This window comes from Neomonachus schauinslandi, chromosome X (genome assembly GCF_002201575.2).
Source record: "Neomonachus schauinslandi chromosome X, ASM220157v2, whole genome shotgun sequence".
NCBI lineage: Eukaryota > Metazoa > Chordata > Mammalia > Carnivora > Phocidae > Neomonachus > Neomonachus schauinslandi.
Window position 1 is genome coordinate 25979462 of NC_058419.1, and position 27158 is coordinate 26006619.

A 27158-nucleotide genomic window follows, 5' to 3' on the forward strand; every position below is an offset into this window, starting at 1 on the left:
AACAGATGATCGTCCTTCTGACTTATCGTCAGAAGGTCAGTAGTAGCATGATGCTGTGTCACAAGGCCTAGGTCATTCCCCCACTTTATCTCATCAGATAGGCATTTTATCATCCCCCATCATCACAAGAAGGGTGAGCATAGTCAGGTATCTTGAGAAAGAGACCACATTCACGTAACATTCATTATAATATGTTGTTATAATTGTTCTATTTTACAATCAGTTATTGTTGTTAGTCTCGTACTGTGCCTGATGTATAAATTAAACTTTATCATAGGGATGTATAGGAAAACATAGTATATATAGCGTTTAGTACTATTCCTGGTTTCAGGTATCCACTGGGGATTTTGGAATGTGTCCCCCTCAGATAAGGGGAGACAACTGTATTCTCTCAGTCAGGTGAGGCCAGGGGGAGAGAAAGGGCCATATGATTAAAAAAAAACAAGCCTACAGCGTGGCCACCTATGGCTGCCCCTTGAGCAAGGGTTGGGAACAGAGCTGATGTACCTTAGATGGAACTCTCAGCAATCACCATGATTGACTTATTCCAAAATTTGTGCTATGACTGACAATTGGTTGTCTCCTTTGTTCTTTTTTTTAAAGATTTTATTTATTTATTTATTTATTTATTTGTGAGAGAGAGAGCACAAGCAGGGAGGTGGGGGCAGAGGGAGAGGGACAAGCAGGCTCCCCAATGAACAGGGAGCCCAATGCAGGGCTCGATCCCTGGGATCATGACCTGAGTGGAAGGCAGATGCTTAACCAACTGAGCAACCCAGTCGCCCCTGTCTCCTTTGTTCTGACTAAATATTTCCATTAATGCTGCCTACTCCAATATAAGCTTTTTTGGTGGCTACATAACACTACTGATATACATTGAGAACACTTAGTAACTGAACTCTTAAAACTTCTTAACAAGTTCTGAGGCTGAGCCACCTTTCTTTTATTCTAAAATTATATAGTTGGAGATTTTTTTAAAGATTATAGTTATTTATTTGACAGAGAGAATGAGAGGGAGAGAGCAACAAGCTTGGTGAGGGGCAGAGGGAGAAGCAGGCTCTCCATTGAGCAGGGAGACTGACACGGGGCTCGATCCCGGGACTCCAGGATCATGACCTGAGCCGAAGGCAGACGCTTAACTGACTGAGCCACCCAGGCGCCCCTATAGTTGGAGGTTTTTAACTCTGTGTTTGGGATGGGGGGTACAGGTGGAAATATGTTTAGAGCCTTGATTTGGCTTAATTTGATTTTACCTTGTTAGCCTGTGGAGATGTAGCTGAATTCAAATTCTGCTATACAAAGTATTTGCGTGGTATTGCTCCCATAACTGTGTCATCTGTACTTTTGTAAGGTATGCTCTCCTCATTTCTTTTTTTTATTATTATTTGTAAGTCATTAATAAAAATGCTATTTAGGATAAGATCAGGGTTGGAGCTCTGTAGCACACCACTGGAATCCTTCCTGTGGGTTGACACTTGTCCATCAGGCAACATTCTTTTACTAGAATACCACCCACATTTCTCCATCTTGTTTACAGGCATATCATGAGAGACCTTGTCAAATGCCTTGCTGATACCCAGATACAGTATGCCTACATTTTTACTGATCTGCCAATCCAATAGCCATGTAAAAATAGGTGAAATGAGATTTGTTTAACATGACTGGTTCTTAGAGAATTTGTGCTGCCTTCTCATTACTATCTTTTTTTAAAAGTGCTTACAAATCATCCTTTTAATAACGTGTTCTAGAATTGTGCACTCAGTCAACATAATATCCCTTGATCTAGTCTAAGGATCCCATGGACTTCCTGTTCCTTTTAAAAACCAAAACCAGTATGCTGTCTCCAGTCCTCTGACACATATCATCACACCACGGTCCTGAAACTTTAACAACTATGAAATCTGTGAGACTTGTCACCACTCTGGGGCAGAATTTTAATTCATTTGGAACAGTTGAGTGCCTTCTTATGAATGCTTTGACTATCTTAGGCTTCAATTTATGGTTACAGATGTTTACTTTACCCTTTTCGGTCTCTGATCATTCTTTTCCACAACAAAAGTGAGTCATTGAGAAGGCCTCCCTGATCTCGGTTATCCAGTAGCATTGCATGAGTTGTACATCTATCCTATCCATGATCTTCTTGTTCTAAACCTATATCTAAAAAAAATTTATGTCGTCTTTAGCAGGTTTTTTTTTTTTTCAAGTTTCAGGCTCATTTGGGGTATAAACCTTCTTGGCATTATTTTCATCACACCCTCTTAAATTTATTTATCCTTGATTTTCATCTCTTTCTTTTGTTCCACGTTCCTTAGAAATGTAAACTGAATGGAGAGCACCCAGTATAGGCATGCTGGTTTCAATAGGCAACAAACCTTTCCAACTCTTAATCCATCTCCTTGTTTTTTAAATGTCTCAGGGCATGGAATCACACCGTCTTCACTTTAGAGGACTGCTTTCCTAAAGTCTAAGATTTTGCTTCATAATGTACTTATGGACTCTAAGCTACAGTGGTTGTTTTCTCAAAAGGTTCCTATCACCTTAACTCACCAGTTTCTCTTTTCTAGTCGGTGAGAGAAGCCAGTCTTATATTCTCTACCTTCTCGGAAGTAGAGTTTCAACAAGGGAGGTTAAAGACCTTTCGTATATTTGCCTTTAGTTAAATGATACATCTAGCAGATGTCTTTGGAGGTGAAATCACTCATGTTTGCTACACTTTACTCTTAGGACACTTTCGTTATCTATGTTGGAAATGAGCATCCATTTCTGCCACTTGGGCAAGTGGCTTATTGGAGATTCCCTGATCCACCATCTATTAGCTGTATGAACTTGGGCATACTGTGTTAACACTGCCAAGCCTCAGTCTTCTCATCTGGAAAATAAGGATGATAGTAGCAACCTACTCATAAGGCTGTTGTGAGAATTAAAGGAGTTAATATCTGCAATGTATTTAGAGCAGCCAGGCACAGAGTAAGCACTTTGGTGAATGTTAAAATGATAATAACAACAGTAATACACAAGAAACAACTCTACTTTTGTCCTTATTTTTGTCTTCATCTAATTAAAGATGTTTCTACCCTTATGTTCATGCTTTCCCCAGGTAAACACAACATCATTTTGCTTCCTCTCTTAGTATGCTTTTAAATAGAACATACTCTTTTGCCACTGTCTTCGTCCAATTGGGCTGCTGTAACAAAAATGCCACAGACTGGGTTTTTTAAACAGTAAGCATTTATTTCTCACAGTTCTGGAGGCTGGAAACTCTGAGATCAAGGCACTGGCAAATCTGGCATCTGGTGAGAGCCCATTTCCTAGTTCATAGACAACTATCTTCTCTGTGTCCTCACATGGCAGAAAAAGCAAGGGAGCTCCCTGGGGTTTTCCATTCATAAAGTCCCATTAGGGAGATCTCCACCCTCATGACCTAACCACCTCCTAAAGGCTCCACCTCCAAATACCAACACACTGGAGATTAGGTTTCAACATGTGGGTCTTGGGGGGATACTTTCAATTTCTAGCAACCACCAAATTCCAATCATTAGAATCATTCCCTCCCTTAGGTTGTGATGGCCCATGTCCATGAGGCTTTGTAAGACTGCCCTGTGGTAAATCTTCAGAACAGCTTTCAGATTGTTACCTGCCTTGTGTCATTCATAGAAATAATTCCCCCACTACTCAGTATATTCAGAATTATGTCCTGCTCTGAGTCCTCCCTTACTCAGAGATCAGCATTTCCAGTTCCACCTCTAAGCCTTTTCTTGGATTATCTTTTTTTGTGGTGGGATGAAAGGAGCGTCTTTTGCAACTGAGAAAGATGGACACATCGCCAAGATGGAGATGGAGAGTCTGGGTGATGTGCATAAGCGTATGTGCTCAAATTACCGCTGGACTAAGCTACTTCATATAGTTGTGAATTGGGACACATTACTTAACTTCCATGGGCCTCAATTCCCCATCTGTTCTGTGGAGAAAATGACAGATCATCCCTTGTGTGGTTGTTCTGAGAACTGCATAAGATAATCCCTGTAAAATGTCTGCTCAGAGCTGGGCACATAGAAAATGTACAATAAACAACATTTTCAATATAAGAGCATGGCACTGACATGCTGGCACAGAGAAGAATTCAGAGTCACGACAGTTCCAAGGTCAGAAGTAGCAAACCCTGGTCAGATTTTGAACCCAGGCTGTGGGGCCAGGGTCTTTACATTCAACCACTTTCTGTAGTAAAGAAGGCAAAGTGAAATAAATAACAATACCATAGTGCTTTATTAACTTTGAGTAATTCCAAGGTAGGAACACTTGGAGGTGGTAGATCTAACCCTGAGGAAGTGTTGAGGTAGGGAAATGGGAAAGTAGAAATTTTTCTGAGAAAATGGCCTGAAAGTAGTTTACTACTACTAATAAATAAAATTAATAATAAAATCATGAGGCAGCAATAGGTGAAAAATGGAGGAAAAGGCATTCTGGAAAGAGTGCATTATACTCAAAGGCATGCATGGTGACCAGTTATCCATTCAGTAATATTAGGCATTATCCTTTCTATTCTTCCCCTCCCTCTTCCTCCATTTGCCATTTATTTTTTTTGAAGATTTAATTAATTATTTGAAAGAGAGAGTGCTCATGTGCAAGTGGGAGGAGGGGCAGAGGAAGAGTACCTCAAGTAGACTCCCCACTGAGCGCAGAGCCTAACTGCAGGGCTCCACCCCACAACCCTGAGATCATGACCTGAGCCAAAATCATGAGTCAGACGCTTAACTGACTGAGCCACCCAGGCACCCTCTCCATTTGCCATTTAAACCCTTTCTGGTTTGAGAACAAGTATATTCCTTTTAATACTAATAAGAGATAATCATTCTGGAACCAAAGTCCATACTTTTTAAGCTATGATCTAGAAATCAAAATTTCATTCTGAAACTCCTGCTGTTAAATTGCCATATTCTCCTTCCTTATCCAGAGACTTGTCCTTGGATGTACTTCAGTTTGCAGATCTTTTATTCTGATTCTTCTCCAGAAAGTCTCTCTTCCCCTGCCTGTGGGATGAGCCTCAATCCCAAAGCGGTTCTGTACCTTTAGTGGTACAGTGTTGTGCCTTCTTCATGAAAGTTGGAAGAGTGATTAAGAGTGTTGATTGTAGAAACCAACAGATGTGGGTTTGAGTTTCAATTCTGCTCCTTATTACCTGTCTATATTTGGGCAAATTATTGCACCTTTCTGAACCTTAGTTTCCTGACCTTAAACCTGGGTTAATAACACTCATTTTCATAAGGTTGTGACAAGGATTATTTTAGACCTCACATGTGATTTACACTCATTTTAGTTTCCTCCCTCTTTCTGTTCTTCCTCTGCGGCATATTCCTCCTTTCTCTATTCCGTTGGCACTGGCTTTTGTTCCATTCTAGCTTCTCAGAATCCCGACTTAACCACTTTTCTTTCTGTATTGCTCTCTCTATTCTGTCCACACATTCTGTATGTGAGTAGATTGCTCTGCCTTTAACACAAGGCTAAATGGAGTAGTACTCATTTCTATCAGGAACTCAAACATAACCCATTCCCCAGAGAAAACTGGGACAGTTCTCTTAGCTTCTTGACCTCTTCATCCGGATTTACTTTGAAGTGGAATTATGGTCATTTTTGGAAAATTGTTTCCCTTATTTACTCTCTTCGCTGTCCCTCAATTCAAACTCCTAACTCAAAGTTTACTTGATACTCTTACTCATGGGGAATTTTTGGCCAAGTATTGGCTCTAGACCTTAACTTGAACCAGCCCTCAGAAATGATGATGGACATTAACCATGATCTATTCACCATAATGAGTCCTACTTAAAGATTTTGCTGTGATATTTAATACTATTGAGGACTTGGATTTGATATTAACATAACTGCTTCAACTTACAAAGACAAATCGGAATTGTGTGGGGGAGTCATGCCTGGCCAGAAGAGGGGGTAGCAAGTATTTTCATTGACTTTTAGCATATTCTGACAGATGGCTGTAGCTTGGGATGAGGCTAACTGCCCTTGCTGACTTTAGGCCAATGTGAGAGTCAACAGGGTTATTTTGACAAAAGAAGAGCCAGGGCCATTGATGGAGGAGATGTTGGCAAAGAATGGAAAGAGAAATGAAATCTATAAGACCCATGTTCATGACCAGACTTCTAGAGCTGGTGTCTATCTTGGGGAAATAACAAGAAATAAATACTCATTAGTAGTGATGGCAGTGATTTAAGTCTCTATGGAATAATACTCTTTAAATATTAACCCATAAGTGTAAATTCTCCAGTGGTAGTTATATTTCTTTGTTACATAGTACTGCTAAAATACACCTAACATTTATAAGTAGGATTTTTTCTTTAGTACATTTGCAATGGAAAAATAGATTTAGAGACATAATTTTTTTCTTTCAATAATGACTAGAGAAAAAAAAAAGCTCAGAATGTACATATTCAGTGCTTAGATCCAACAATATCTCATGCTTTAATCCTTTAACAGCACTGGGGTTAGCAAAATCTATCTTCAGCCACAGATTTAAAGATTCTTTTTAAGACAGGAAAAGACTTCGTAGAACTAATCTATGCCCTGTAAATCCTGTTTACTACAGATGAGCAGGAATCAACCAAGCTTTTCAGCCTACACCAAATGATGGATGTGGAATATGTTGAATTTACATGAAGGAGAATTCTGGAGACTTAAAAATATATTTTACATATTGAGAGTAAAAATAGATCTACAATAGTCTATTGTGCTTAGGCAGTGAAGAGCAGTATTTTGGAGATTATCGTGATACAGTCTCTAATCACTTTGGTGGTTTTGATTTGACTATTTTTAGTTTCACTTTCAAAGTATAAGCCATAGGCAAACATAATGTGTTTCATTTTATAAGGAAAGGAAATTTCACCATAGGTGAGATGAAATCTGGTGTTAATATGGAGACGATTTTTTTTTAGCAATTCAAATGTGAATCTAAACAGATGTTTTGGGGGAATTTTAAAAAATGAGTTGATTGGTGAAATATGTGAGTGTAGCAAACCAAAATTAAATTTTATTTTTTTAAAGATTTTATTTATTTATTTGAGAGAGAAAGAGGCAGAGGGAGAGGGAAAAGCAGTCTCCCCACTGAGCAGGGAGCCTGATACAGGGCTTGATCCCAGGACCCTAGGATCATGACCTGAGCCAAAGGCAGACACCCAACCAGCTGAGCCACCCAGGTGCCCCCAAAATTAAATTTTAGAGGAATCTCTGTACCAAACTTTTTGCCTCCCATCCATCATATATACTTACCTATCCTGGGTTGTATATTTAAAATAGAAATACCTGGTTTTGATCAAGAGAGAAACTAGTTCTTAACTTCATTGACTACAAAGTTACTTATCCAGTTAATCGTAATAAATATTTTCATTGCCATGTCAAGTTAATAGACACTTGTCTATTTTACTAGAAGTATGAAATGTATTTGAAGTAGCAAAGAATGATTTCCCTGTCAGTTATTCTCCTTATTTTCTACAGAGGTGTGTGTTTGTGTGTGTGTGTGTGTGCGCACGCGTGTGTGTGTGTATCAAAGACATTCTACTAAACATCTCCCTTTGGGAGAATCCAGCTGTTTCTTTATTAATTCCACAACATAAAAATGTTTGTAGCTTTAAAAGCAAAAGATAAGATCAGGTTAAGTCTTGAGGTCTTTGAAATGTCTCTGTAAGAGTTGTGAAAGTGTGGTACTGCCTATTCCATTTAAAGAAAAAGAAAACTCAAAAAGATTTGCCCCCTTTGGCAAACAGATAAGCAAATAAACAGTAACATCTGCTTCTCCATTCTGTTAATCTTTTTTGGTGTGATATCTGAGGATATAAGAATGTGTATAATGTGAATATTTTAAATGAAAAACAGTTCAATATAAATACTATGATAAATTAATTCTAGCATAAATAGGTTTTTGCAAATTTTGACAAATATTTGTTGAGTGCCCACCATGGATCAGCCAGTGTCCTAGTTGCTGGGGCTACAACAGAGAACAAAACAGACAAAATCTCTGCCTTTATGGAGCTTACATTTTAGTGGGGGAGCCAGCCTTTATCCTCAAATTTAATTATATTGAGGCTAATAATATTGCAGGACTAGGGGTCTATAGATGTAGTATGGGAGAGGGAGGAGAGGAGTCAAAGATACCTCTTAGAAGCCTTTCTTTACCTGCCTTCACTTCCCCACAGCACCTTTCATAGAATTTTCCCTTATCTGTGGGCTAGCATTCTGTGCATATGTCTATGAAGACCTTATTCCATTGTATATTTGCACTCTCCAAATATTTTATTTACTTGTCTTTATTCTCTGTTGCAACTTGAGTGAAAGACTATGTCTTCTTTTTTTGCTTTGATTCCTCAATGCTTAGCTCATACTGTTTAACAAAATTTTTGTAAGGTATATGGACAGACAGAGTAACTGAGCAGGGAATTACAGATGGAGTAGATTTCTGAAATCAGAAATAGTATTTGGTAGAAACAGACAATGAGTTTTGTTTGGGAAATATTGAAACATCCATGTGGGACATCTGTATTGGAAATGCTCAATATCCAATAAATAGTTGAAAATAAGGATCTGGGTCCCAGGAGAGAAAGAAAGAGAAAGTTTTTCTCCTATCACCTACCAAATGCTTGCTACGTGCTGAACATTGCATCAAGCCATTATCACATTTATTCTTAACTTATATTTTTTTTAAAACTGAGGCTTAGAGAAGTTGAACAATACTTTGCAAGGGCAGCAGTTAGTATGTAACGGAGCTAGTTCACTCCTGTGTCTGTCTGATTCCAGAGCTCATGACTGACATGAATAATGGAGAGTTTCATAGGTAGACATAATAATTGAATTTCCATGAATGATGGAGGAAGTACTGAAAAACCTAGACAGAGTTTAGTGCAAGAAGAAGACCATAAACCAAACCATCAGAACACTTACATCTTAGGAGTTCATGAAGGAAAACAAGCCAGCATAGGTGATTGAGGAGTAATCATGAGAGAGAAGACACAACAGAAAAATTTCAAGATCATCATCACAGTTTTCAAATGCTTCAGAGGAGTCAACTAGAATATGGATGAGAAGAAACCATTCATTCTGTCAACTACAGACTTGTTGACTTTGAAGCAGTCAATTTCAGTAGAGTGATGAGATTTAAGCTAGACTGAAGTGGGTTGGAAGAATTGGTAAGTGGTAAGAAAATGGAAGTGGAAGGTAAACTATTCTTCTGAAATAAAATAGTAGATTGAGAGGAAGCTGAATTAGAACAAAACTTTCATATAAATTGGAAGGAGGAAAAAACAGAGGGGAGACTCCATTCAGTGTGGATGTAGACAGTAGTTACTAGGAGAGCAGCGTAGTTGACAGAAAGAAACCAACAGACCAAGCTGGAGATCAAGTTTCCTTACTGGTAATAAATACGGAAACTTGCAGGAAAGGGCACATAATGCTGAAGACCACCTCATGACCCCGCACAGTGCTACAGGCTTCCCAGGCTGCCAGGTTTCAACAAGGGCATACAGCTGATGATGCCACCACCTCTGGGGAATCATAAATCCCTTAGCGGTAAGAAGTTTGCTTTTCCTATTCTTATACTAGAGCATGGCATTATACCCTTGCACCCTTATTTAAAGTTGGCTCAAATATAAGTCTTATTTCCAAGGGCAAGCAGCTAAGATTGGCCAACCCAAGATTAGAATTCAGACTTCCTGTCTCCATCTGGCATACATGAAACACTAGGCAGTCCCCTGTTGCTGATGAAGATACTTAATAGTGATATATGTACACACAGGGCTTTCATTGACATTATGAAAGCTAACTTATGATTATTTCCAATTCAACTATCAAAATATCAAGTATAACATAAAAACACAGGTATCATCGATTTTTTCCTTGTGTGGCATAATATTACCCTCCCAAGTAAATTGACTTTCTTCTGGAAGAAAATATTCACAATCTGCTATTTCCCCTACCTTTCGACTAAAATAACTGTTCTTCTTTAAAATCTATAACAGTCTTATTCTTCCACATTTTGTCATTTACTATACTGAATAGTATTTTATGGTAACATGACTGGTTGCTTTTTAGTAGATGCACTTGCAACTAAATGCTTTTTCTTATTTGCTATCTTCAAAAGACTCAGATTTTAGACAATATGTATTGTATATATGTGTGTGTATGTCTGTGTGCAAATGTGGTCATATGTGCTTATGTATGTGTGTAGGTATAAGTTTCTGTTGTTCAGAGCCCTTTCGCTGGTTATTTCATTTTAAACTCTAAACAACCCTGGGAAGGCAGGCATAACAGAAATAATGCCCAATTTAAAAATAAGGAAACTAAGTCGTGGGAAATTTTACTAATGTGTCCATGTGGCAGTTTAGAGCAAGAGTTGGGACTAGAATTCAAGTCTCCATGCAGCCAAGCCAGTATTCTTTGCACTCTAACAGTTTGTCTCTGGAATGTAAAGAACCCCAAGTTATCCCTTTTTGTCTTTCAGTGAATATTTATAGTTCAGCTAAATATCCCCGCCTGGAGATGTAATCTACATTTTATTCTATTTATATTAAAATCTTGATGAGCCTAAATGCCCAGAAAACTGGGGGTTCTAGTTAATTGGATTTGGTAGATAGCTTAAGGTTAAATAGAACTTTTAAAAAATTGCCATTCTTGTTGAAAATCATTCTTAAATATGAATCTACTTTCCATTTTAATCCAAATGATCATAATTTAATCTATTATAATTGAAAATCTTACGTTAAGTCGGGGTTGTCATTCTGAACATGATTTTTTATTGTACAGCACTTTGGATGTAGAAAATATTGTAGAGTGAACAAAATGTCTCATGGTCCCACGATATCCTTTGTGAATTTTGGTTGGCCCCTCGTGAGTAGTTAAAAAAGCGCTGGATTTCGAATTGAAAATCTTGAGTCCAAGTCCAATTCTGCTACTAAATAGTTGTGTGAACTTGATAATGTCTCTTTCTTCCTCTCCAACCTCATTTTGCACAACAGTCAGGTGAGGGAATAAAGCTAAATGGTATTTGATGTCCTTTCGGCCTTTACTTTCTCTGTTTTTCCATAGCTTGTCTTCTTGTCATTTGCTCTTCCACTGAAAGAATCCTGCTCAGGTTAGCTTTCCAGTTAGTTGGATTCTAATGAATTGCAAGATTACAGATTCTAGGTGAGGTCCCCTAACAAGTCAGATAAATTGAAGTTAAGCAGTCATGATTCCTTCAAAAATTCCAGTAGCCAAGAGGAAATGAGGAAGACACTGCACATCCCTGTCTGTCAGGGGGTAATGGTAATGGCAGACAAACATAGTTAGGAAACCAATCATAGGCCAGTACAAGACTTAGTCTGTGAACATGTTTTACTCGATAGACATAGGTGCTCAATAAAAGTTTATTAAATACATGAATTTAAGAACAAAACCCTTTATAGAGACAGGATTCAGGATGTAACACCTTATAAAGAAGTCTACCTTGCCTTGGGTCATATTGTGAAGCAATTCAGTATTTTCTTTCAAATTGTCATTATCTGTCTAATTAAGAAATAAATATAACTTTATTTTATGTTTCTTATTCAAAGATAAAAATACAACCTGGATTGGGTTTAAGTTCCAAACAGCCATTTCTATACTCCATCCTGTGAATCCATGATGATATTTTTTTCTGAGTACTGACAATGATGCAGAGAGAAAATAAGTTTAGATTCAATATTATATTTGCCAAATAGAGATGTGTATTTAGAGGTCAGAGGAGTGAAATCATTATACTGTTGAAGTTGACCTGACCTTGTTTATCTCCTTGTGCTGTCCCTGAATAATTAAAGCAAACCAATGGTTTTCTTCTTTGCACTCTTGAATCCACGCTGCAGGGAACAAGGGAAAGAATATTTCCCTGGAAGGAAGGCCTGTTTTCCACAGATTCTCCTGTGTTCAAGTGGAATTATAGTTTCTGAGCTTTAGAGCATGGTACAAAGCTAAATTTGACTGTTTCTTAGGTGACCTAACCTGAGGGGGGTTAATGTTGTTTCAATCGCTATGATTATTGTATATTCTGCATGTTTTAATCAATATTTCAGGGTTTGGATTTATGCCTTGTGACAGTTCTTGAGAGGTACAATTTGAACAGCAATTTTAAAAATTGAAAGTAGAAAATGTTTTCTATTTTCCATATCTTACAAAGATTTCCTTGTTTGGTCAGCAGGAGTAAAAGTTGGAGGTAATTATGAGTGAGTTGTATGTGCTCTCTGGCCCCAAGGTTCAGGGTATTTGTTTGGATAATAGACCAATCCCAAGTGCACATAGCCTCAAGGGAGGAACAGCTGTGAGCTTGGGAGGACGATATGATCATGAGTGACTGGCAGAAAATCTTTTTTCTGAGAGTCTTATAAAGAATGACAGATTCCCTCCCATAGGGATGCTGAATACTTCAAAACTGCATGCTCCAATCAGAAGAATAGTTTTAGACCATTTCTCAACCTCACTGTGGCATTTCAGGCTGTATGATTCTTTGTTGTGGGAGCTGTCCCATGCATAATAGAATGTTTAGCAGCATCCCTAGCCTCTTACCCACTAGATGCCAGGAGCACCCTCCCCCTATCGTGACAACCAAACACGTCCCCAGACAATGCCAAATGTCCCTTGTGGGCCAATTCATCCCCAATTGAGAAACGCCATTTCAGACTAATGGAGAGGCAAAATCTTTTGTTTCCTTCCTGCTCACTTTACTCAAGATTCTAGCAGTTTCTTTTGTTCCCTTCCCATCTTCCCTCTTCATATTCCTTTCTTCTGAAGGCTTTGTTCGTGGGTTTAGATAATTCTCGGGTTTATAGTATAATTTGTGTTGGAAACCACTGCTATAAGTTGAATGTTTGGATCTCCCTAAAATGCGTATATTGAAAACCAAGATGATGGTATTAGGTGGGGCCTCTGGGAGGTGATTGGGTCCTGAGGGTAGAGCCCTCATGAATAGGGTTAGTGCCCTCATGAAAGAGACCTCTGATTGCTCCCTAGCCCCTCCCGCCCACCTGATGCCCACAGCAGACTGGGGAACAGTCTGTAACCCAGAAAAGGCCCTTTACCAGAATCCTACCATGCTGGCACCCTGATCTTGGACTTCCAGCTTCCAGAACTGTAAGAAATATATTTCTGTTGTTTATAAACCAACTGAAATTGATGGTATTTTGTTATAGCAGCTCTAATGGACTAAAACAACCGCTAAACTTAAATCCATTTAGCTCTAAGATCTCCCCACCCCCATCAATTGGTTTCCTTTTCATATAGTGGTAACTCCTTATATAATTTTATCTCCAATTAACTTGTCATATCCTGCATTTCTATGTGAAAGTCTTAAGCAAGAGGAATGTATTTTTGACACATTGAATGTGTATCAGTTTGTATATATACTAAATTGGTCTGTTTCCTAGGAATGCAAAAAACTGGGGAAAAAGCAGCATATCACTGCCAACTATTTGGATCAGATCTAGACAAGGGAGCCCCAGGTGACCTCCAAAGCCACTAACAAATGATCCTCTACCCTAGCATATATAGCCATATCTATCTATCTATCTATCTATCTATCTATCATCTATTTATCAAATTTCCTTTCTTGTTCTATTCCTTTTTCTTCTGCACTCTTCATTCTCCCTTTGTTCACTCTTTGTTCTCTCTCTCCTGAGTTTACTTTAGATCTACACTACTCTTGGGCATTTCGTAGCTCTTCTGATATTGTTCTGTGCTGAAAAGCTTACAGAGCCACAGGAGCCTGAAAGAAAATGGCACATTTGGGAAACCACACATGAGAGGAGGGCCAGAGCTTAGGGGGTATTGGAGACAATGGCAGTAGTGAGGTGGGGAGGCCTGTGGAGACCAGATAATGCAGGACCTTATAAAGTAGTACACCTTCATTCCCAAAATAGGAAAAACACAAAAAAGAAAAGTAACTACAAATTCCACTACCCAAAGATAGTTACTGTTAAGATTTCCATGCTTTCTATGTTAAGAAAAAAAAGAAGAAGAAGAAGAAGAAGAAGAAGAAGGTAGCGGGAGGGGAAGAATGAAGCGGGGGAAATCGGAGGGGTAGACGAACCATGAGAGACGATGGACTCTGAAAAACAAACTGAGGGTTCTAGAGGGGAGGGGGGTGGGAGGATGGGTTAGCCTGGTGGTGGGTATTGAGGAGGGCACATTCTGCATGGAGCACTGGGTGTTATGCACAAACAATGAATCATGGAACACTTCATCTAAAACTAATGATGTAATGTATGGGGATTAACATAAGAATAAAAAAAAAGAATTAAAAAAATAAATAAATAAATAAATAAGATTTCCATGCTTTCTTCTAGATCAGATCTCTGTAGAGTAGGAATTTAGAGTTGGAGTTGTTTTTGTTTTTGTGTGGGAGGGCACAGCACCCAGCTGTGCTTGTGCTGTATATATGATTTCTGTTTTTTTCCCTCATGAGACATGGAAAATTGTTCATTGCCTTAGAAATTATTTGGTTAATGGAAACAGAAATGCTTTAAAACTAAATCAAGTAAAGAGGAGGTTTTTAAAAATGATACAGGATAATCTCCCAGGGAAACAAAAGGACAATGAGTCCAGCCATGCCTAAAGAGAGGTGGAACTCTCTTCATTGTTCTTTTGCTTTCTGGAGCCACATGATGTCTCATTACTGTTTCTTTCTGCACATATTCTCTCTTCCAGGCTTCATTTTAGATGGGATTTGTTTATCTGTTCCCCTGTCATGTTGTAACTCTAGCTCTGGCTCAACATGACCTTGCGTCTTGACTTCCTTAGATGACTGGGATTCTGTGTCCAGATTTCTGAGAGAGGGAGAGGGAGAGAATACGATTGTCTCCAAGGTTGGCTATACAATTCTGTTGCAGTTAACTCTGGCTGCAAGCAATGTGGAGTGGGATTGGGACAGTCATGGATAAGTGTGCTTTGTCCAGGCTCTGCTGAGAGACAATGATCAGCCTAATATGCTTATGTGGTTGAAAATTCTTAATATGACATCATAATATTCCATGGAATGAATGTACTAGGCTCCTTCCATATTTGAGTCTAGTCTGTCAGTGGATGAGTAAGGAGACTGAGGATCCTTGGGTGGGAAAGTTCTAGGTGAAAAGACTGGAAGTATCAGACATCACCTTTGCTCACACTTCGCATGAGCCAGAACTGACATGACCACACCTAATGGAAATTGTTACTGGGAAATGTAGTCCGTGTGCCCAGGAAATAAGGAGAACATGGATGCTGGTGAGGAACAGACAACTTCTGCCTCAGGCCACTTCTTTGATTTTGAGGTTGATATTTCACAAGACAGCCTTGCCTTTTGTCAGTCTGTCCCTCAGAAAAATGTTAGACTGGATACGTTAGATGACTGATTTGAGTGGCATTTCTTACTTTATGGCATTATAAAGCATTTTTGCCTTCAATGTACATGTATGAGTAAGACTTACAAACCATTGAAAGCTAATGTAAGGCAAATGTTGATCACCAAACACTCTTCAAAATGTGCATTAGAATGATAATCTGTATTTTCAACCTGAAGAGCTTAGTGGGAAATGCTTATGTTCTCTCCTTATTGTACTCCTTTGAAATACTCTTTCTTTAAAATCAGGTGTCCTTGCTAATAGATTACAATTCAATTAAAACAAATCATACAGAAACGTATGCCATGTCGACTGGCTCATAAAATAAATGAGGAAAATGCATATCTATAGAAAATGAAGATGAATAAAAAAGTAATCAAGACGTAGAATACTCTGTCCACTACTGACTTCTCTAAAAAGAAAAATAAATAAATAAGCCAAGTAACCAGTGAAACCAATTTTATAAAACCAGCAGGTTGCTCTGATAAGTAAAATTGGGAATAGACTTGGAGTTTTTGTAAAGAGAAATATAATTTAAATTTTTTCCAAAATCAAGAATTTTTTTTTAAATCCTAGGAAATTTGGGGTCTGGTTTAATTTAAAACATGTACCCATAAATTCTGCCTTGGTCACATGTCTATTCCCATTTAAAATGGTCCCTGTTGGGAGATGAACTACTGAAAACTCTGGGGTGACATTCCACTATTCCTTCATGGAAATGATGTATACAATCATAAGAAGATTGAAAATCTCACCCACCAATAGCTTTTTAAGTTTTTTCGAGTTTGAAGAGAGATTACAGCTTTCACAGCATACCTTAGGAACTAAATTACTATTAAGTATAAAGAAAATAAAAAATTGGTAAGCTTACTTATCTGAGTAAATAATTTTTATGTATTGGCCTGAGCTTTTTCATACAGGAACATTTACATTAATAGAGAATATTAATTTGATATTTACCCCTCAACTGGTATAGGGTTTTTTAATAAAAATTTTTTAAATTAAAGTTACATCTACAGAGCATGGATCTAACTTGGAAAATGAGAATGAGAGTGTGTCTTGAAAGGGCATTATTATAAAGTAGAGGATGATTATTTATTTTAATTTATTTTGGGGTCTACTAAAGCAACTTGATCAAGCAGAATATGTAATATTTTCCTTCTCCAGCCTTTATATATCTATGTCAGAACACCTAGCTCCAACTTACCTCTAAATATCCTGTTACGGAAATGTTTAATTTATATAGGAAAGTCCAATACACTATTACATAAAAGATATTCTAAAAAGGGAGACATGACAATTAGCTCACTGTGTACCCTCCTGATATCATTTTGTCATTTCTGTAATTTTAAGACTTGAAACAAGTATTTCCATAAAAACATCTTCAGTGGAATACTAAACTTATATATATTCACTTTGAGAAGAAAATGCCAAATGATCATGTGAATTAAGATTTTGTTACATTAGTGATTAACATTATGAGTGATTAACATTATGAGTGATATCAGTGATGTCATGAATTAATATGTGCACAGTGATTAAGTAAATGGGTTTTATTGTTCATGCACGAATTTAAAAATATTTATTGAGCACCTACTGTTTGTTAGGCACCATTCTAGATGCAGAGGATACAGCAGTAAATAAGACAGACATTCCTACTCTCATGTAACTTACATCTAGTAATCAACAAAACTGAAGTAGATTCCCACCTCTGTCACTTACCAGCTGTGTGACCTTGGGAAATTTATTTAACTTTAATAGCTGATTCTCAGCCTCCTAAGCTGTAAAATATGCATAATATCACCTTCCTTTATAGGGTTATTGTGAGGATTCAGTGAGAAAGAAGCACAAAGTATTTTAGCGGAGTGCCTAACACATAGATGTGGTTTAGTGTATGGTCGTTGCTGTTGCCATTATTATTAGCAGCAATTATTTTTAATTATTAGTATTTTTTATTAACAATAATTCTTTCACTACCTAAATGTCTTACAAAAAGAGATGAAATATGAATCAACTATTTCTTTGATTTGTTCCTTTTAGATTATGTGAAAACAAAATGAGAGCTTATAGTTGTCCCTTTACATTCAATAAACCAGAAGATATTTGCTCACAAGTGAAACTTATTTTAGGGTTCCCAAGCCTCATTCATTTTGCACAGTGAATCAAGATCCTTTTAGAAGAAGCAAAAGCGTCATTATATTCATTGAGTACCTTTGAAGTATGAGACAACATACATAGAAATTAGGACTTAGTCCCTGCTCTTAAGGAATATACAATACAGGCAGGATGGATATTCTGATTAAAAGACGAGTGGGAATAATAGCCACAAAAAGATTTAAAAAAAACAACAACAACTCTCCTGTTAGCTACTAACTACCCCACTTGCAAAATTACAGTATCAGTCCAGACCATAAAGCATTGCCATTCAAGGATAAACTGTAGAACTAATGCTTAAACCTAGAAAAATGAAGGCTTAGATAGGTATCCTGAAACTCTTTAAAAAGAAAAAAAAATCTTAAAAATTATAAACAACATGGAGAGGGTATAGATTTTTTTTTTATAAACACTTAGTATGTAATGTTTGGAGGGGATATATGGGCAGGGGTGGCTTAAAATTTGGAAGAAAGAACCTTTGAGCAAATAAAATTAAATCCTCCCTTATGTAACTGTTAGGAGAGAAATACAATTTGTTACCCCAGGAGGTTGTCCAAGCTGGTAATTCCATTAAGGTTCAAGAAGAGTTTGGATAAATACTCTTTGGGGGAGTATTTATCCTAAAAAGGAGCATCAGGAATAGGCTACAAAAGACAAACTAGAGATGTTGAGGTTGATAATCTTGACTAGTAGCCACGCTTTTCTGCAAAGTAACACTAGGTGTTCTTGTCAGAGAAGAAAATGGGGCTGACCCAGCATGGCATGTTTTAAAATTTTTCTCATGTTTTTGGAGGCATAAGAACAAATACCTATGAATGGACATTTCTCCAACAATGATACAAAAATATGCAACAAGCCTATGAAAAGATACTTAGCATCACCAGTCATCAGAGGAATGCAAACCAAAACCACAATGAGATGTCACTTCACACCCATTAGGATGGCTACCATCAAAAAAAAAAAAATAGAAAGTAACAGGTGTTAGCAAAGATGTAGAGAAAATGGAGCCCCTGTGTACTATTAGTGGGATTGTAAAATGGTGCAACCGCTATGGAAAATGATATGGAGATCCCTCAAAAAATTACAAATAGAGGTGTTGTATGATCCAACAATCCCACTTTGGGGCATATACTCAAAAGAACTGAAAAAGGATCTAAGGACATGTTTGCACACCCATGTTCATAGCAGCATTATTCACAATAGCAAGAAGTGGAAGCAGGCCAAATGTGCATGGATAGATGAACGAGTAAAGAAAATGTGGTATATACATGTAATAGAATATTATTCAGCCTTGAAAAGGAAGGATATCCTGTCCTTTGCTACACATGAGGTACCTTCAGGACATTATGCTAAGCGAAATAAACTACAAAAAAACAAATACTGTATGATTCCACATATATGAAGTATTTAAACTAGTCCAGTTCATAAAAAGAGAAAGCAAAGTGGTGGTTCCCAGGGGCTGAGGGAAGGGGAAAAAGGAAATTGTTTAATGGGTATAGAGTTTCATATTTGCAAGATAAAAATTTCTGGAGATCTGTTTCACAACAGTGTGAATAAATGCTACTGAACTGTACCCTTAAAAATAGGATGGGGGCATCTTGTTGGCTCAGTCGGTAGAGCATGCAACTCTTGATCTCAAGGTCGTGTGTTCAAGCCCCACGGTGGGGGTGGAGCCCATTTAAAATACAAAATAAAAATAAATAGGATGGTAAGTTTTATATTTTGTAGTTTTTTTATCACAATAAAAATGCATTTAATAATTTTTTTTAAATGAATAAATGTCTAAATGCCACAATTCTATCTGAATGTGATTTGGCCATAATAACTTGACTCAAGGCTTTTTCATTGCAGTCTTCTGTTTTATTTTATTTTCTTAAATCACCCTCAGCTGTGAACTGGAAATAAGTTGAATTCCTTCTTCTGGTTATAAAAATGAGTCAAATGCTTATAGCTAAGGGAATACAGGTTTAGATATTCATCTCATAATCATGTTTAGAAGATATAAAAGAAAAACTTCATCGGTTATTTATGCATCTGTTGTTAGAAAGCTGTAGATTTCTGTCTATTTCCTATAGAATTTTAAGTGCCACATTAAATCACATTATTTAATGCTAACAGATACCCTCAGAATTATGTAGCGTGAGGGGTTTGAAAAGAGAGAGTACATTTTCCCCTTTTTTATAGATGATTTTAAAATCCTTACAGGAGCATTTATTATATTCCCACTTACCACCACTGGGTCTCATCAGTCTTGAAGATATTTTTTTTTCAATTTCCTTATATGCCCATTTCCTTTTGGCAATATCTTGCTTTTCCTTTTTAAATTTGAACTTGAATATTAAAACAGATGCAAAGGAGAGTACTACTTACACATAAACTCTTGAACTGCATTTTTATCATTTGCTCTGTGCAAAAAACCCAATTGTATGAAATTGATAGCAACATTTTAGTATATCCTCAGGTCCCCAGGGAAAAGCAATGTGCTTAGACAGATGATCTGATTTTATGAGCACATAGCTGAAGTCTAGTACTGTGCATTTGTCTTTATGCTCCTACTTTTTTCAGGAACTATGAAAACACATTTAGGCAGTAGTTTCACTTTCCAACAATGGACTGTAAAGCCTTTGACAATACATAGCATTTGCAGTGCTGTTTTTCATGATCCACATCAAAGTATAGATCACTTGAGCATAGAATCTTAATCTCAGCTTGTTAATAAGAAAACAAGAACCTTAGTATATGAACTCATTTTATTATCTACCCTCACTGAGGACTGTGATTTGGATTCCACTCAAATATGAATTAGTTTAAATGTTGCTCTGCTGCAACTGCTGAATTTATTCATTATGCTGTAATATTTTACTTATGAAACTACATTTGGAAATCCTTTAGTGTATATCACGATGAAATTACAGTTCTCAGGGATATTGATTATTGCTTGTAATTGCCATCATAATAGCCAACAATTCTCTGTCTTTCTTTGTCTTTCTTCTCCCCCTTAATGATATACCAAACCAAATCAATATCCAACATATGGGGCCACTTACATTGTCTCGAAAATCCGATTGTTCTTCTTCATAAATATGCAAAGGATCAAAGATTTTATCTCCAATCACTGGGCAAAAAGCACCCCATACTGCTGGGTTTCCCTTTTATCCCACAGGAACATACCAGGGTGTCCCTGTGCAGGACTGGTTATACCTAAGTGACATTTTGTCACGTCCAGAGTAACCGCCAGGTGGTGGTAAGGAAATGGGGAGGCTGCTCCACTCTGCTGTCCGTAAAGCGCTATATGTCTTGCTCACTAGTAAATTAGATAGCTGGGGGGGAAACATAGGCTGGGAGCGCTAACCAGATGGTAAAGAAGAAATTCACCTCCTTATAAATGGAAGAGACCGTTTCAGGGACTAAAGAGGAAGTACCTGGGTGGCTCAGTCGGTTAAGCGTCTGCCTTTGGCTCAGATCATGATACCAGGATCCCGGGATCAAGCCCCACATCAGGCTCCCTGCTCAGTGGAGAGCCTGCTTCTCCCTCTCCCCCTGCTTGTGTTCTCTCACTATCTCTCTCTCTCTCTCTCTCTCAAATAAATAAATAAATAAATAAATAAATAAATAAATAAATAAATAGCAAGTACAATTAAATGGAAGAAGCATAATGCTGCGAGTCACTTTTTTGGTATATTTATCCTTATTTCTGCTATATACTCTTTCTCCATTCTGAGGATACGTTAGGTACTTTTAGAAGCAGCAATAACTCCCTTACCTTCTTAACAACTGAAGAGTAGCTTCATTGTAATGCTTCCCCATTCATCCAAAATAGTTAAGATGGTCTTTAAAACTTACTGTAAGAACATGTGACATTCGGAAGAATAGACAAGTATTATGTAGTACAGTTTGAAGGGATTATATTTGTTTAGCCTGGATCAGTTAACCCAGGAGCTTAGAACCTGGTGGTAGTTTGGTGAAGACTGGTTGGCAGGTCGCCTAGGGCAGAGGAAATACATTCTTTTGGAAGTCCCTGATTCCAAGTTCATTTATACCATTAAGTACCTATGTTACTTTTAGGTAGTCCATTTCATTTTCTGGGCCTCAGTTTCCCTAACTGCAAAATCAGGGTGTTGGGCTATTAGATGATTACTGAGATCTCTTCTTCCAACTCTGTGATTCTTTAGCCATCGTTTTCATGTTTGTCATTTTTCCCAAGGGAAACAGGGTAAATGTGGCTCAGTTCAGTATTACCTACGTGCTTCTTCTGTGCCCTAGCAGGTCTGCATTCATATTTTAATGTATCCACGACCTGCCTCATCCTAGCAGAGTGCACTGGAATGTTGTGGTTTAGAGCAATGGCTCTGGAGCCAGCCTGCTTGTGTTTGAAACTCAGCTTCACCAGTTACTAGCTGTGGGGACCACAGACAACTTGACCTCTCTGTGCATTGGTTTTCTCATCTGTAAATGGAGATATTTATTTTAATGGGGTTGTTGTGAAGATTAAATGATATAATAGTTTATTAATTACTTAGAACAATGCCCAGCACAAGTGAGCACTTATCATTATTATGATAACTACTATTATCACCACTTTATTCCTGCTAAAAACCTCTTTTGGTCTCTGTTTCATCATCTGTAAGATTAGAATAATAGTTTAAACCTCACAGATGTATGAGGATCAAAATATTGCACATAAAGTGCCTGGTGCCTAGACTTTATAGGTGCTCAATAAATCATGTTCACATAAACAGAACCAACTCTGCATATGGTTGGTGTTAAACAGTGCATTTTTTCCATTCACCCCACCTCCCTTCTTTTTGATACTTGTTACAAAGGTAATACAAGCTCAAGGCAGAAAACTTCAAAAAAATACCCAAAGGTAACACAAGTTACTATTTTTACATGAGCATATATATTTTTTTATTTTAAAAATTGTATCTTGGGGCACCTGGGTGGTTCAGTCGGTTAAGCATCTGCCTTTGACTCAGGTCACGATCCCAGGGTCCTGGGATCAAGTCCCGCATCGGGCTCTCTGCTCAGCGGGGAGTCTGCTTCTCCCTTTCCGTCTGTGCGTGTGCTCTCTCTCTTTCAAATAAATAAATGAAATCTTTAAAAAAAAATTGTATCCTATTGCCCATACTGTTTTGAAGCCTACCTTTCTTCACTTGGTGATATCTTTAAACACTTCCTAGTGAATAGATCTTCTTTTACAGTACAATTTGTAATGGTTGTATAGTATTCTACTATGTGTTTGTAAAATAATTTACTTAACCAAGTACCTATTATTGAGCACTTGGGTGTTTATTTTGTGCTATTACAAGTAACACTGCAATGAACGACTTGTTATATACATTGTCAGACACATAATTTCCTAAGGATAACTTCCTGTAAGCGTAATTATTCGGCAAAGAATATGCATATTTAAAGTCTTCTGATACTAATGACAAGTCGCCCTCCAGAAAGGCTTGTGAATGTGTACTACTCTCAACAATCCTGCCCTTTAAATAACCTTTACCCTCATGATACTAATGCAAAATTCTCTAATGTGGAGATTTTTCATTAAATGGCAGATTAAACAGTTGTTTTTTCCTCTAAACATCTATGCTTTTGTTCTTTAAAAGTGGAAGTTGGAAATCAGACTTAAAATAGTCTTAACGATTTATAAATTTGGTCATATGTGACAAGGTGATTTTGGCTTTCTATTTAGTGGAGGGGTTCATGTTGTAGTACATTAAAATGTAGCACCAGAATGTGTTCTACTTAGCAGTGCATTTTACTGCTCCAGGCAGCACAGGGAGAGGTTAAGATTAAGGATTTTGGAGCCAGAGTGACCTGGATTCCTATTCTGGCTCTGTCATTCATGTACTAGGAAGATGTAGGCAAGTTTTTTTAAACCTCTTTAGGCCTCCATCTCCTTAAATGCACAATGAGGATAATAATATAGCCTATCTCATATGAGCAAAGACTAGCTGAGATTATGTGTTTAACACAATGCATGGCACATAGCACTCAGTAAGTGTAAATTATATGCACCAAAACACACTTTAATGTATTTGTTTTTGGTAGCTCCTTCCATGTCCATAAATCAGTACTGTTTATGAAATATCCATATTGCAGTAGTCATGAGCAGTCAGTAATCATCCTATAGTAATTCAGACATGACAGCAGCATGAAGTGCTAGAACAGGCAAAACTAATGCATGGTAGAAAAAATGCTAAATAGTGGTCACCTGGGGGAAGCAGAGTAGGGATTTACTTAGAAAGGCAGGAGGAAACTTCCTGGGGTGATGGGAATGTTCTGTATCTTGATAAGGATTTATGTTGCACAGATGATTGCATTTGTCAGATCTCAGCAAATGTATACTTAAAATTTGTGCATTTCATCATGTATAATTTTTTATTGAAACATACATATAACATGTAAATTTCAAGTGTACAGCATGTTGATTTGATACATTTATATACTGCAGCGTGATTGCCATTGTAGCATTAGTTAACACCTTTATGATGTCACATAATTATCATTTCTTCTTTGTGGTGGGAATAATTAAAATCTCTATTAGCGAGCTTGATGATGATAATACAATACAGTTGTCTATAATGACTGTACTGTACATTAGATCTTCAGGACTTACTTACTTCTCTACTAGTTGCAAGTTTATACCCTTAAACATCTTTCCTATTCTCTGACCTCGCAGCCCCTGGTTACCACCTTTCTGTTCTCTGTTTTTATGGGTTCATGGATGGACCTTGAGGGCATTATGCTAAGTGAGATAAGTCAGAAAGAGAAAGACAAATACAGTATGATACAACTTATATGTGAAATCTAAGAGTTCAACTCGTCATGTATAAATTTTACATTTAAAAATATTGAACTCCAGATAATATGCAAGTTAAAAGCGAAGGGAAGTATACTGATGTATGCAATTTACTTTGAAACGCTTGAAAACTAAGATGGACTGATGGATGAAGACAGGAATGGAGAGATGGATAAATATGTGATAAAGTTAATATAGTCGTATGTTAACTGTAGCATCTACTTGGTAAGTATGTGTGTTTGCATAAAATCCTTTCAACTTGGCTGTATGTTTGACAATTTTTATAATAGAATATTGCTTGAAAATATGTCTGTGAAAGCTAATCTCTAAGTAAATATACTGGTTTCTAGACCATTCAGATTTCAAAAATGCCTGATGATACTTTTTGTTTGTTCTTGAATCAACTCTTGAGTATCATATTTAATGAAAAGGAGCAGGATAACGAATAACATCAAATGTGAATGTCAGCACTCGAGAGTCTGAGAAATTCACTAGCCAGCAAGTCAGGGAACAGAGGATCTCTTTCTGCCTCCTAAAGGTCTAAATGAGAAAACAAAAGGAGACCACCAAAGGCAATTTGGAATTAAATCTTAGGTATATGAAAATTTTGAGACTCTGCCAGTTTTCCTGAGCTTTGTCAAAGTGTGATTGTTGGAAATGAGTGGAGTTTGTGTTTTTGTAACAATTGACTTTTTTTTATTTAAATTCAATTAGCCAACATATAGTACATCATTGGTTTCAGATGTAGTATTCAAGAGTCCATCAGTTGCATATAACACCCAGTGCTGGCTTTGGTTTTTACAGCTCTAACTGTTTGTTTCCTTTTTGCAGGCATTTCCTGTTTAAACATGGGTCTGGTTCCTCTGCTATCTTCAGTGCGGCCAGTCAGAACTACCCGCTGACGTCCAATACTGTGTACTCGCCTCCTCCCAGGCCACTTCCTCGAAGCACCTTTTCCAGACCTGCCTTTACCTTTAACAAACCTTACAGGTGCTGCAACTGGAAGTGCACGGCCTTGAGCGCCACTGCAATCACGGTGACTTTGGCCTTGTTGCTAGCCTATGTGATTGGTAAGCCCTTTTTTCCATGCCTGTTTTCTTCTTAATCAAAGTCTTTTCAACAATTCTATTTTTTTATTTTATTATGTTATGTTAGTCACCATACAATACATCATTAGTTTTTGATGTGGTGGTGTTTTGCTTGTGGTGGAGGTTGGGGGAGGGGAAGATTCTCTCTTAACTCTGGAACCTAAAATTTGAACCAAGGCTTAGTATTATAAATAACAAATGGATTTCTAATGAAGGTTTTTTGGGGGGGTTTTTTTGCACTTCCTACCCTTAAATACTGCTGAGGAGAGTGAGGAATGCTCTTTGAGAAGAAATATTTATACTAACACAGTCTTATTGATTGCAATTACTGTAGTTAACCATTTTCCCTTCGATTAAAAGGTTGTTATGGTTTTCTCACTAGAAGTCATAAGTACCAATCTACAATAGCTTCTTAAATTATAGTTAAACAGTAATACTGCTACCAGATTTTCAGGTAGCAATTTCATTAAAGTAGTAGTTATTTGGAAGCTATCAGAAAATCCAGTGCATAATTTCTCCCCAAGAATTCAATTTTACACTGGGATTTAAAAAAAAAGATGTATTCTTATTTTCACAAGGTAAGTGGCTGTGGAATTATATGGATACTATGTTTGGGGAGGTAAAGGAGAAAACAGTTGCGAAGCACTCTTTCAACACGTTTAAGAAAAATATTGTTCTAGAGTCACTCTGATTAAAGTCACCCTCACTTGATAGCAAATTGTATTGATTTTTCTGGATGGCATTTTATTTTGACTGAACATTAATTTCCTTGCTTGAGTGGTTCTGCAGTCTAAAATGTAAATTAACTTAAGAAACATGTACTTTGTGGAAGCACTGTTCCTAGAATGAATGGAATATCATGGTAGAAAAAAAAATTCTATCCAGGTATGGCACCAGTAACTTCTTTTCAGGTTTAACCCTGTTTCATAATTGAAGCAGAATTACCCATGAGGATACAATGAATATGATTCTGATAAGTAGATTAAAACAGATTTAGACTTTCTTATAATTATAAATAATAAAGGAAGTTTGGTGTATTCTGATTTATTCAAAATGTGAACAATAAGAAATTTCCCATAACTGGTTTTATGGGAGTCATAGAACAGGGGCTGCTAAGTTAATAGATTTATTTTGTAGGGAAGTCACTGATAACGTCAACAGTATGGATCATAGCCTATATTGATGTTCATAATTATCTCTTTTATATGTTTATCGTACAATCTGAATACATTTGAACAATGCTTCTATTAAATGTGGATAACATTACCTACAATATCAAAAATGTGTCTCTTATCTCAAACATTTTAGGATAACCCAACATGTATGTTTATTTGGTTTGTAATAGCCTGTAATGATAAATAATGCTGAAGGAATGAAGGTAGGGGATGAGAAAGTACTGTAATACAAACACAGTTTTAATATGAATCATTCAAAACAAGGAGTAATTTGAAAAGTTTAAATACATTGGAGGCCCTTTTAAATGTTCTTGTTCAATTATGAGACAAACTCTTATCTTATGGGTTATCTTCTATTAACTGTTACTATGTAGAGAGATAATGTTTTAGATATAAGACTTAACCCCTGGTATAAACAAATCCAGATAACAGCAAACTCTTTATTAATAGGTTTAGATGGTGTCTAAGCCTATTTCCATTTAGATTTATTATAATGGCCACTCCGGTATCAAAACTTGTATTATATACTCTGAGACTTGTTTATTTAGTTTATATATTATTC

General features: G+C 37.1%; 1 protein-coding gene across 3 annotated transcripts in view; it reads left to right on the plus strand.

Moving 5' to 3' along the window:
• TENM1 (teneurin transmembrane protein 1) overlaps positions 1 to 27158 on the plus strand; it is a 548130-nt gene that overhangs the window by 223098 nt on the left and 297874 nt on the right. For all 3 annotated transcript variants that reach the window (XM_021685960.1, XM_021685969.1, XM_021685964.1), the window contains exon 5: positions 25165 to 25403. In XM_021685960.1, the coding sequence (XP_021541635.1) occupies positions 25165 to 25403 (239 nt within the window). The remainder of the gene's footprint in view (positions 1 to 25164; positions 25404 to 27158) is intronic.